We start from the raw sequence: 12791 nt of genomic DNA on the forward strand, positions 1-12791 counted from the left end.
ATGCTAAGAGGAGGGTGGGGTGTTGGAGCAAACCTGCTGTTTTGCCTTAAAATGCATCTATCTGTAATGAATGCTGTGTGTTTTACCTTGTGGGCTAGGTAATATGAATGTAGCATCTGTTACTTCCTGACAATTTCACAATCTTTTCCGAAGCATGTTAGGAACTTCTGATCTCCCAGACCCCAAACCTCCCTTATCTATTATATCTGACCCTACTCCGATAAATAGTGAGACGTCTAGGAGGGTAGACATCCACCAGACCCCTCAGCTGTCACTTAGGAGACTCATTCGACAGAAACAACTCATGGGCAGTTCACGGTCATCCAGAGATTTTCAACGAAATGGCAAACCTTTGTCAGTGAAAAAGATTGCTTCATAAATCAGAAGTGTTCATTTTATTCTCCATTGCATACCCATAAAGTGCCTAAAGCTTGCCCAAATGCCATACTAAGATTGGCCACCAATGGCCATCCTAGAACTGGCTGAGCACTTGCAAAAGGACAGCCATTGCATGAATGTTATGATGCCCTTGGGGCAGGCTACCTGCCGAGCGATCCATACATTAGTAGGATTGCTTACAACTATATTATGAGAATATGTGGATGGCGGAAGGGGAAGCTTCAATCTGGAGGCTGATTGGCTGAAAGAAAATGAGCAGCTGAAAGTGACATTAAAGTCACATCCACCCCCCACCCCCCCCATGCTGCTTTAAGGACTTACCTTAACATGATGCCTGTTGATCCGATCATCATCTGCTTTCCAGTAATTTCCAGGAGTCCCTCCAGCGCTGGTGCCGGTCTCTGATCTAGAGCTGTGTCTTCTGTGTCCCACGGAGTCTGTCCGCGTGCATGCTCCCATCTACGTGCATTGACTTCCACTGCGTCTCTCCTTTTCTCCCGGCCGAAGATCTCTACAGCACATGCACCTGCCCCATGATCCTTCACGGCCTCTCGAAAATGTTCAGATTTTCGGCCGGGAGCGAGCGGCGGAGACACAAGTAAGTTTGTACCTATTTGGTAACTTTTCTTAAATGTTTTTGTATATATTTACTGCTTGCTAGCAGTAGCAATATTAAAAAAAAAAAAAAAAACTAAGGTTTAATTGTACTTTAAAGAGGCATCTTACCTATCCAATCAAGTGCCAGCAATGTGTTTGGCCAGCATGCACAAGAACTTTCCATTGACAGGAGATTGTTGCTCAATCATCTATGGAAACCTGAAGCTTGCAGAATGCTCATTTCTAATGCCCTGCGTGTTAGTGTACACATTTTATATCAGTGTTACAGCCTCAGCATGTCCTAGATTTTACAGTGCTGTAGAAGACACAGGTATGATATTAACCAATAACAGAGTGCCTCGGCCTAAAGGTAAAGTACAGCGTGCCTTGTGATGCCTGGAGCCAAATGTCCACTGTCATTTACCAGTGCTCGCTGCTGATGTTATCAGAGCTGAGAGATCTTGCATACTAAAATATGATCAGACTCAACAACACAGGCATATAAACTAGTCAGCGTAAGTAAACAAGCCCGTCTCAACAGCTGACGGCAGTGTCAATGATTCACCATCTGTTACAATCTGTTAAAAAGACTTGTGGCAACTTTGATGGCAGAGTAGAAGAGCCATTCATTGTAAACAAATAATAATTTTAGATAAACAGATTGGAATAGGAGCTCGCGGCAGATTGTAAGGGCCCATACACAAAGATGCTCTTCGTACCCAGCTGCTATTGAAATGCTTGTCGAGGAGAACTCCAGATATCAAGTTTTTTCTTAATAGCACTTAACTGCCCTGTGCGCTTAAGCGTGTACAGACTATTTAAGGGTACCCATGGTCAAAAAAATTATAATGTATATATGGTAAAGTTCTATCCAACTTCTAATAATCATATTAATCTAGAAGTTTGTAAACGTTCCTATTGAAGATGCTTATAGCATGTACTTCCTCAATTTCACTCACCCTGTGAATATGTACTTCCTGTGCCACCGCTCTTAAGCCCTGGTTCACACCTAGGAGTGTTTGTGCAGTTCGAAAAGCGCTTTTATCTGCCGGACACAAGAAGTCCCATGATTTTAATGACCCCGAGTAGAAAAACGCCAAACGCCTGAAAAGATACAGGAGCTTCTTTGGGCAGTTTTAAGCGCTTTTCCGCCCCATAGACTTCATTGGAAATGCCCAAAAAAGCGCAACATAAGCAGGTTGCACATTTTCGTGAGCGTTTTTGTGCGTTTATACGTGCGTCCTTCCATTGCCCACAATGGTTTATGAGCTGCCAATCAAAACGCGTGTTTTCATGTACGCGCGTTAAACGGCACCTACAAACGCGCAAATAACCTCACGCTAACGCGTGTACAAACGCTCAAAAACGGTGACGCCTTGGTGTTAACTGGGGCTAAGTCTGCCGTCTGAACTACAACTCATGTCTGAGCAATGTAACATTATCAGTGCTTGCCGGAAGCAATGCATGGTGGGATAAGTAGTCTTGAGAAATGGAGACTGCATCACATGAAGCAGCAGGGAAAGAGACGCAAAGCAAACTGTGAATCCAGGAAGTTGATGAAAGTGATGGGCAGACAGAAGGCAGCACTCACTACATAAAAGGGATTTTTTTCACGTAAGCTTTGATTGTATTATCAAAAGCAAGTCTAGTAGTTTGTATTCCTATTACGATGCTGAAGTTATAACAAGATAGTATATGCTGGGACTTTAGGACTCCTTTAGTGTAAAAATAGCCCAATGGGAAATTACTTTTTTGGTGCCATGAGGAAACTGTTGAAGGAAATGTTGTAACTATGCAGATATTTCACAAACAGCAGAAAACTGGAACTTCAGACCTCTATGGCAGCAAGCTGTATTAGAACACTATTTACACTGGGCAAAAACAAAAGCCTGCAAAGGAACACCTGAGCAATGCATCCTTCAAGCAGGCAAAGATGTGAGGGGTTCAAAGGTTGTTTGTATGGCAATGAGAAATCTGTCTACTCTCTGTGCACTAACACACATTAACCCAATTACACATCAGTTTCTGAAAGCTGGACTGCTGAAAGATTCATACTGACTGGTTGCCATGAATGTGCACGTTACACTTTTTTTTGGCTTCCTAAATGAGCTGAACAGCAATACATTTAGAGAATATGTACACTTGTAATAGACATTTAGAGGCTTAAGGAGTTGCATTTACAGCCTGTAACACAACACAATACAATACCCCTTACCACAGAAAACCCAGTTTAGAATTTGCAGGCTGTGGGGACAGGAAGCATTGGATAGCACACTGTGGCACCCCTACCTACACCTATTACGCAGTAGGAATACAGAAATGGGGGCGCCGGGGGGGGTCTTCAAACAAGTGGGGCCATAAACCTTTCTTCAGATCATTAGGTTGTGCTTAGAACAGGGCTGGACAAATCCCAGGAGCCAGGTAGCCAATTCTCCATAAAATTCACAGCTGGTGTCTGGACTTTTAACGTTTTCAATAATCAGGGATGCTGGAATAGTATTGAATCAGATGCCCAGGACATGCAGTTCCGGGAGCCGGGCAGGTGTTTAACATTTAGCCCTGCTGCAGTCAAGCTGCTGCTCTAATCCTATTTTGGGATTAGAGATCGGAAAAGAGATCGGATTGGTTATCACAGTGATCACATGGCAATGTTTACATTGACAAGCCCTCCCCTTCCTCTTACATTAGAGGCAGGGGAGAGTACAGGAACTAGGGCTGCAACAAGTAATCAATTAAATCGATAAGAATAGTTGGCAACTATTCTCATTATCCATTAGTTGGAAAAAGAGAGAGAGAGAGAGAGAGAGAGAGAGTGAGAGAGAGAGAGAAAGAAAGAAAGAGAGAAAAAGAAAGAAAGAGAGAAAAAGAAAGAGAGAGAGAGAAAGAGATTTTTTTTAATATAACCAATCGAAAAAATAATCAGGCAACTAGTCGATTATGAAAATGAATCATTAGCTGCAGCCCTAACAGGAACTAATGAATGGATGACATGTTCTGTTTAAGCTCACTATCTACTTGTGGTTGTTGATTGTATAAAAGTATTTTTAGATAGGTCTTCTAAGTTGCTATAAAGACCTTATTTAATAAATTTTAACGGTTTTGGTTAAAATTATGTTTATCAGACAGAACAAGTAGATTGTCATCTACTCGCGAGCCACAGCTCGCGGTTATACTGAGACGCCGCAGCCGGGACGGATCACGACATTACTGTCTGGATCCATCCAGCTGCGTGAGTGACAGCTGGCTCTGCCTATGTAGAGGCAGAGGCAGAGCCCGCTGTGCCTGCCCCCTCCCCTGTCCGTTCCCCCAGGCAGCGCTGGAGAATCGGACAGAGGAGGGGGGGAATCCCTGCAGGGAGCCGTGAGTGACAGCCACGGCTCTATGCAGGGACAGGATCGAGAAATGTGCGAGCGACGGTATGTGTTCGCTCACTTCCCGATCTATTGAGCTGACCTGCAACAGTTTAATTGTCACAGGTCGGCTAGAACTATGAGGCCGAGTGATTTTCACTCGCCTCATAGTTCTCCTTTAAATGCTGCTTTGTTTATAAAGAACACATATGACACCTGATCATGTTTAAATACCGCTTGGTTTATAAACACATATAACACCTGAATATGGTTAAATGCTGCTTTGTTTATAAAGAACACATGTGATACCTGATCATGTTTTAATACCGCTTGGTTTATAAAGAACACATACGATACCTGATCATGTTTAAATACCGCTTGGTTTATAAAGAACACATACGATACCTGATCATGGTTAAATGCTGCTTTGTTTGTAAAGAACACATATTTGAAGCAGTAAATAAGTGCCTGACCCTGCAGTTTTAAAGGTCATGAAACTCAAGCATGTAGCTTGTGACCACACTGGATATGGGTACACAATACAGTTTGGTAAACATGAAATGAGCTGGCTCAGATGCTTTCAGGCATTGGAAGCATTAAGTTACAAACATTGCTGAATCCTATGAGATCATTCTTGCTGAATTATTATGAGCACACTGAGCCTCATTTATAACGGCATCTATTAAAAAAAGAAGAAAAGCACGTGCTTGTCCTTTCATTTTCATAGCAACATCAAAAGAATAAAGTAGTATGGCCAACAGAAACTCTATAAAAGGTAATCATTTGTATATTTAATATTGTATCGGCATTTAATTCAAGTATTTGTGAATACAAATAAATACATTTTCTATAATCCCTTTTTAGTCATGTAAAAAGGTGGCAGCATGAGACTGCTACCCCAAACTTTCAGATTGCTGTGCTGTGATTACAGACGTGAATATCAGGATCTCAGGTTACTTACACACACACACACACACACACAAATAATGAAGGGGGGAGGTAGAGCAAAGAAGGCCCCATCTAGATGTTCAATGTGCAGCTGCAGTGAACAAGTGAAAAGCTAGTGCTGGGCTTTCTTATTAGACAGCCATGTACTGCACACAATGAAGTACCTTGTAATGTATATTAGACTGACAAAAACCCAGGTTTGTTTTCTCTTTAAAAGTCTCCTTAACCACCCCAATACCAACACGCATCTGATTTCCTGAATACCCATCACATTTTCAGAAGCCCTGAAGTGCAAGGACAGTAGAAACATCCTCTCAATGTAACCATTTTGGAAAGCAGACAACCCAAGGAATTTGCTCAGTGGCCTGACTCTTTTCACAGGGAACTTGCTAGAGTCGGTGGTTGCCATTAATGTACCTGACTTTTACAGGTTCGTATTCTGACTGACAGACTGTTCTCATCACTAGTTTACAATTTTTTGGACATTGGGGCAGAACAGCAAAAAGACAAAAAAAGTAAAACAAAAAACACTGGCAAGGGATGTGATCTGCAAACTGAAAACACGGGTGCTGGCTGTGATCTGCAAACTGGAAACAGGGGTGCTGGCTGTGATCTGCAAACTGGAAACAGGGGTGCTGGCTGTGATCTACAAATTGGAAAAGCGGGTGCTGGCTGTGATCTACAAACTGGAAACGTGGGTGCTGGCTCTGATCAGCAAACTGGAAACGCGGGTGCTGGCTGTGATCTACAAATTGGAAAAGCGGGTGCTGGCTGTGATCTGCAAACTGGAAACGTGGGTGCTGGCTCTGATCAGCAAACTGGAAACATGGGTGCTGGCTCTGATCAAGAAAAACTGGAAACGCGGGTGCTGGCTCTGATCAGTAAAACTGGAAACCCTGCACTTGTTATGATCAGCAAACTGGAAATAATGACAGTGATCATCAAAATGGGAAAACTGACAATGGCTGTGATTATGTGTATTTTGTACACTGTGATGTGAACTGCCATCATTGGCACTGACTGCCCCTCTCACCGGATCTGTGCTTTCTGCCTGTGTTCTGCACTGTCCATTGGCAGTTTGATCAGAAGCATTGTTTTCACTTGTGATTGGTCACTGCTATCACAAGGTACACAGCCACCGTCACTGGCTCATCGCCTTTTGTCTGTCCAGTTACAGCAAGATCACAGGCACTATGCCCACACGAGCCCGACATTTAAAAATGTCCACTCAAAAGAGGATGTCCCCACACTGGCTATTTAACTACAGCAGAAGGTAGTGGGGTGGTTAAAGAGACATTCTTACCTTGTTCATGAAGTGTCTGTATACAGACCATCCCAACCCCGGCCCCCTTATTGCTCCTCATGCAATGCCACTTTGCCCACAGGGTCTCAAAACGCTTTACTCTCTTACAGAGTGTTATACACAGCAGTGGTGTGGTGGCCATTTTGTATGTTGTACTTGCATCCATGTAAACAGAGCAGAGGGTACATGATTAAATTTAGAGGTGCACCGAAATGGAAATTTTAAAAACGAAACAGAAATGTAAAAAAAAGTGTCAGGCCGAAACCGATACCGAAAATGTTTTTTATTTTTTTTAAATATTGTATTTTTTATAAACTTTAATTTGTATTTATTAATTCATTTTTTATTAAATATTTTTTACTTTACTTTTAGGGCCTTCAGGGAAATATTAGGGGTCTAAACAGACCCCTGATATTTCCCTTTTAAAATAGAAAAAGAGATTGAGAACACAGAGTCCTCTATCTCTTTTTCATGCGGCCGATATATCGGTGCATACCTAATTAAATGCCTTTCACCCAAGCTATTGCAAGTACTTCTTATCTGCCTGACATGACAATTTAAGAGAACACACAATACATACTATACACAACAATTTCAAGACTGACCTCTTTCCAAAGAAACATAAAACCTAACTCTTGAGAGTTATGAGTCTGTCATACCCAAGTTTACACATTTCTTCTATATTCCTTTGTTTTACATCAGTCTTACCTCAGGGCTAAACCTCTCTCCTCCATCATAGCAATGCTATCGCCTCCACTCTACTGCTGTGTTATGTATTTTGAAAGGAGTGGCCCGTACCAGGGAGGCAAAGTCAGAGGTAACAGGAAGGCTGATGTAGAACCTAAGTATGTAGAAGGCTTGTCCTACAATACGTATCACAAGGCAGATGGCTGGTTATCAACTAATTCTATGGAAAGAAGAAGCTCTGAAAACAAACATTTTTCGAAGAGTATGCTATAACATCTTAAAATTGCATCAAGGCCATTCCTGAATAAGAAACAGAAGCAACAGGCCCTCTTTAATGCCAGAATATATCATGGATAGTTTGATTATTACTCTCACCTGGATGACGGCACTGAACCAACAAGTGTTTCCCACATTTTTTAACCCCACCGGGCAGTTGTCTTGCCGCTTTCGGTCATATGGATTGGGAGAGTCACTCCAAACCTCGGTGTGGGTGCGTTTTAAACTGGCCTTGTTCTCGGCTATACTGGCCTCCAACACCCTAAAGCAAGATATAAAACATAAGTCATCATGATTCTAGATCTAAGGGTATGTTTAAAGAAGAACTAGTCTTTCCAAAGCAGAACCTGGCTGGCATCATTAATGAGCCATGGAATATTTTATTTCTTATAATTTAAAAGGAATACATGTTTTTATTACCTAATTTTGTTCTCCATGGTCCCTGAGTGTGTTGTAAAGTAGTCACCGCTCCAAGCTCACTCCTGTGATAGACTACAATCTCAATACAAATTAGTAAACTAAACATAAGATTGTAGTCCATCACAGGAGCAAGATGGAGTGCTGGCTACTTTACAACACACACAGGGTCCATGGGAACAAAAGTAGCCCCCCTCCAATAAGTTATTACTAAAACCAGTGATAATCGAATGCTGAGGCAATTATGATAAAGATTAGATACATTTATATAAACTTACAGATACATTTAAGGGCAACCATAATGTTGATGCGGCCTGCTCTACAGGCTTTGCAAATCCAGACTTTTTAAATGTTGCCACACGCCAGTGACCAGGCTTCTCAATTTGATACTGAGACCACAGCACAGCATTGTGCTCCAACTTCGAAGATGTTTCAATTTGCATATGTAGTTTACTATGGCCACTATGGAACACAGCAAGCAAGCGCTGGAAATGTTTTGTTCTTTTGGTAAATCAATACAGGCTTACTTTGAAAATGGCTGATGGGCTGAGCAGACCCTATACGCTTCATTTAGTTTTCCAGCCTGCTTCAAAGATTACCAAAACCCCAGAATTACAATATAGTGTGAGGTATATACCACCTGGTATACCTGAAGGCCTGTTTTCTAATGGTCAAAACGCAGACACTTCCAGTCTTTACCCACTTTTTACACTCTCTGGTCAATAGGAATGTCCATGAAGCAGGATAGGTGGGCAATCAGGAACGATCTCAGAATCTGTATATCAGAATGGCCAGGGATTAAAGCGACACTAAACTCAGGAGTTAAATCTTAAAAATGCATTCAAGTACCTTAACTAATAATACAAATGTATCTTATTTGTGTATCACTCGGCTGTAGATCCTCAAATCATCCATCACAGGAGCAAGATGGAGTGCTGGCTACTTTACAACACACACAGGGTCCATGGGAACAAAAGTAGCCCCCCTCCAGAAGGAAGGACAGTGTTAGCAGCAGTTCAGAGATGATTTGGGGATCTACAGCCGAGTGATACACAAATAAGATACATTTGTATTATTAGTTAAGGTACTTGAATGCATTTTTAAGATTTAACTCCTAAATGTAGTGTCACTTTAAAGTTACTGGTGCCAGTTTCTTAAACAGCTGTAACTCATGATAATCCGGGCAAAAGCCACCAACCAACTAGTAGAAAGCATTTCCGAAACTGGGGAGCAGGCATAGTTTAGGGCAAGCAAGGACATAATATTGCAGGCACTGGTAATTTCATTAGAAGGGACTTGAGAAAACATGTAGATAACATGACAAAACACCTTCACCATACCTGCTGATGGCTTGTTCCTCGTCAGTAATGCCAGTCTCCCTGAACGTCCTATTTGACTCTTCCAGGCTCAGTGCTATTGCCCTCTGAAGGTCATCTTTATCATCACCAGTGAGATCGATCACATCTGGTAAGGAAAAAAAGAGGAACACTTAGTTGAAGACACCTAATATCTTTCAAGGTGACAGTAAATGCAGTTAATGGTTCCTAAACCTTTCGAAGGAAAAAAACAAAATCTGCTTTACAATGCAGTGATGACCTTTCATCCATTAATTGAGATTGACAAATCGCTAATACAGGTCCACTTTGTGTTTCAGCTTGCTTGCCGTGACAATAAAACAGTCCATGGAAGAAACGATCCCTTAGGCAAAATCTTTTTGTTTGTTTTTGTATTACAAGAACAGAAAATCAACTGTTCACGAAAGACTTCACATGGGAACATGTTTTCAATGATCAAGACTGAGCTTAAAAAGAAAAGTCAAGCATTTTCTATGCAGACAATTACAGTTATTAGCAATCCAGCTCTGTGCCTGGAGAGTAGATAGCAATGAAATAAACTGATTATAAACTGCACTGCATCAGTAACTGGCCTCTGAAATGTTACGCTGCCCACACATGGCAAGCGGCTGATGATTGAAAAAACATATGCATTGAGCAAACGTGCCACATCGGCTGCCACCCATGTTTTCATACATTTTCTGGCTTCAGGTGGCTAAATAATCGAAGAGAAAAGTTTAGTCACTTATAGTTCCCTCAAATCAAGAAAGAATTGGAACAATGGTTGGCAGATTGCTTTGGATTATACATTGCTGTAGGTTCTTCTTTAGTTTGAAAGCCAATGGAAAGCTTCCACAATTGCCACCATTGTCTGTGTTTTTTCTGGACAGCTTGAGGGCCACTATCCCTTCCTATCTCCCCTGGGAGCCCAGCTTCATCAACAGCATCTAGTGTGCGAGTAGGCCTGTGCAAACAGCTCAGCAGCCTTCCATCCAACATCCTTTGATGAAATAAATCAAAGATGCCAGGCAGAAGATGGTCAGGTTTTCCGATAGCGATGCACCTGCCACTGTAAAATACAAGAGATTCCATCCATGCGGTTTAGTGTGGATGAAAGAATCTGTAAGAATATTTTCATTCAGCCCACATGCTAAACAAAGAAAATCTAACAGTGTATGGCACGCTTTAGAAAGCCAAAAACTGTGACCTTAGGGGCTCGTGTAGAAGGGTGTTGCATTTCTGCGCTTGAAATTGCAATTCAGAAGTTACATTTGACCAGTTTTGTGTTGCTCTACAATGAAGCCCTAATGGGTGAAACACTTTAGAACGGGCGGCTCCTACGAGGGGAGTCTCGGTATGCTGGAAGTACTCGTGGATTAATCCTTCTGGATTAAAAATTGGTTGTCAGTTGGACTATGGTGTGTGGCTTTCTTTGATTTGCAGTTTTGTGTTGCATTTAATCAAATGCAGCCTGTCCCACCGACTTTCAATTGAATTGCAGGCAAGGCAGCCTTTTCTCATCAAGCAATGCGTTTTTCATTTGAGCACATGTGTTTTGAGAACTGCTAGGTTCCAACTGCATTTGAGGGTAGCCAAACTCCGGCCCTCCAGCTGTGGTGAAACTACAAATCCCATGATGCATCTCTCTCTGGGAATCATGTCTGTGGCTGTGAGAATCTTGGAATGCCTCATGGGATTTGTAGTTCCAACACAGCTGGAGGGCCAGAGTTTGGCTACCCCTGTCGTAGAGGGTTGCCATTTGTATAGTGGTGTATTATGGTTTGGAACAAATATGGTGCAGAGCTGAACTGATCTTGCTGCAAGGTGTATGTGCAGCTTATACTATCATCTACCTTCTTTAGCCATTCTTTTTTAACTCATCACTACTGTCCCCTTGGCCCCTTGAAGATTCTACCTGCTTAGCTGTCATGATAAATTAACAGCCTTGTAATTTTCTGACTCACAGATTCAATACAAGCATGAAGTCAGTAAAGTCACAGCTGCAACCTTCTTCCAGGTCAGTGATAGAGGAAGCACTGAAGCCATTGGATCAACCTAACAGGAAACTAGCATTTTCAGATGGCAAGGCATAAAATGCCACCCATGTATTTCTCTCAGCACAGGTTTCCTTTAAAGCAGTCTTCTTGATGCCAGACTGGCCTGACTTGCTCCTGAACTCTACATTCACCCGCCCACAATTATGCAAATAGTTCTTTTACACTGTCCTCACCACTGCACTCATCTTTATTTATGGCCAAGTCTGTCATATGTAGTAGGAATTCATAGGGAAAAAAAACAAAAACAAAGCTGTCAGAACGTAGCACAACGCTGAACAGGTTTTTAATTATGCAGCTCCTAAGGTTTCATTTGCATACTTGATAAGCAACAAAATACATCTGATTCCACGTTGCAGCCTGTTAAAATATCCGTGTTTAACTCGGATGTCAATGATTTGGTGCTGGCTTGCAAACAAGAAAAATATTCTGTCAAGCCAGCTTGTTATCTCGGTCGGAATAGGCTCCCAAGCCTTTCAGCTGTAAACATCCTGTCTAAACACAAATTAACAATACTGAAGTGCAATTAAGTCATATCAGCTGCAAGATCAGAAAAAAAAACTATGTGCAGCTTACGGACGCATTCACATAGGATTCAGACACCCGACACTCCAAACTAGAAACCAACAGGCAGATTTAAAAGATAAGTGCACCTTTTGCCTAAAGTTTCCCATAGAAGGAGTGAATTTTGGGCAGTTCTTGATTAACCGGCCAAAATCAGCTCCATGGGTGGCCCTGTTAGCAGCCTCCCACCTGATCTGAAAACTGGAGAACCCGGGTGAAAAATTGTTGGCCAATCAGATTAGGTGGTCACAGCACTTTGATCACAGCAATAGCGGATCGCTGTGATCACAGAGCAGCGACAGCCACAGAGCCGGCAGCAGCTCACTGTGTTGTGCAACTGCGAGCCGGCTAGTGTTACAAAGCCCCTGTAAATAAAAAAAATAAAAAACCCTTAGTGCCCCCTGGTTTAAAAGAAAATGATAAATAAAAAATAAAGTTTTTAAAATTTTTACAAATTAAAAAAAAAAAAAAAAAGTTTTAAAAAAGCCAAAAAAAGTTTACGTGTTGACATATCTGTATATTGTATGTTGCCGTTCTTTTCTTTTTGTACTCCTGTGAAAAATTTTATAAAAACCTCAATTTAAAAAAAAACAAAAACGTATATAATACATGTAGGTGTAATGAATGTGGAAGATGGAAATTATGGTTAAACAAACACATAGCAAAAAATGGAAAAATTGCTTTGGTCCCCAGGAACAAAAAAGTTTCTGAAGCTGTGGCACTGAGGGGTTAAACCACTGGCATAAAGTGCCTTTTGGGAAGACATGTACTGATTCCCAGATTTCTCCTTAATTGTACATTTAACCAAAACTTTTTTGGGGGAAGAGCATAGGGTAAAAACTAGGGATGCATCGATACCAAT

At 41.6% G+C, this 12791-nt stretch overlaps 1 protein-coding gene across 3 annotated transcripts in view; it reads right to left on the reverse strand.

Annotated features, from left to right (window-relative positions):
- The window catches only part of USP25 (ubiquitin specific peptidase 25), a 104897-nt gene that overhangs the window by 59146 nt on the left and 32960 nt on the right, over window positions 1-12791 (reverse strand). For all 3 annotated transcript variants that reach the window (XM_018565524.1, XM_018565526.1, XM_018565525.1), the window contains exons 4-5: window positions 9318-9441; window positions 7660-7822 (exon numbers count right to left, since the gene is read on the reverse strand). In XM_018565524.1, coding sequence (XP_018421026.1) covers window positions 7660-7822; window positions 9318-9441 — 287 coding nt within the window. The remainder of the gene's footprint in view (window positions 1-7659; window positions 7823-9317; window positions 9442-12791) is intronic.

The sequence above is a fragment of the Nanorana parkeri genome, unplaced genomic scaffold, assembly GCF_000935625.1.
Source record: "Nanorana parkeri isolate BGI_ZX_2015 unplaced genomic scaffold, ASM93562v1 scaffold856, whole genome shotgun sequence".
Lineage (NCBI taxonomy): Eukaryota > Metazoa > Chordata > Amphibia > Anura > Dicroglossidae > Nanorana > Nanorana parkeri.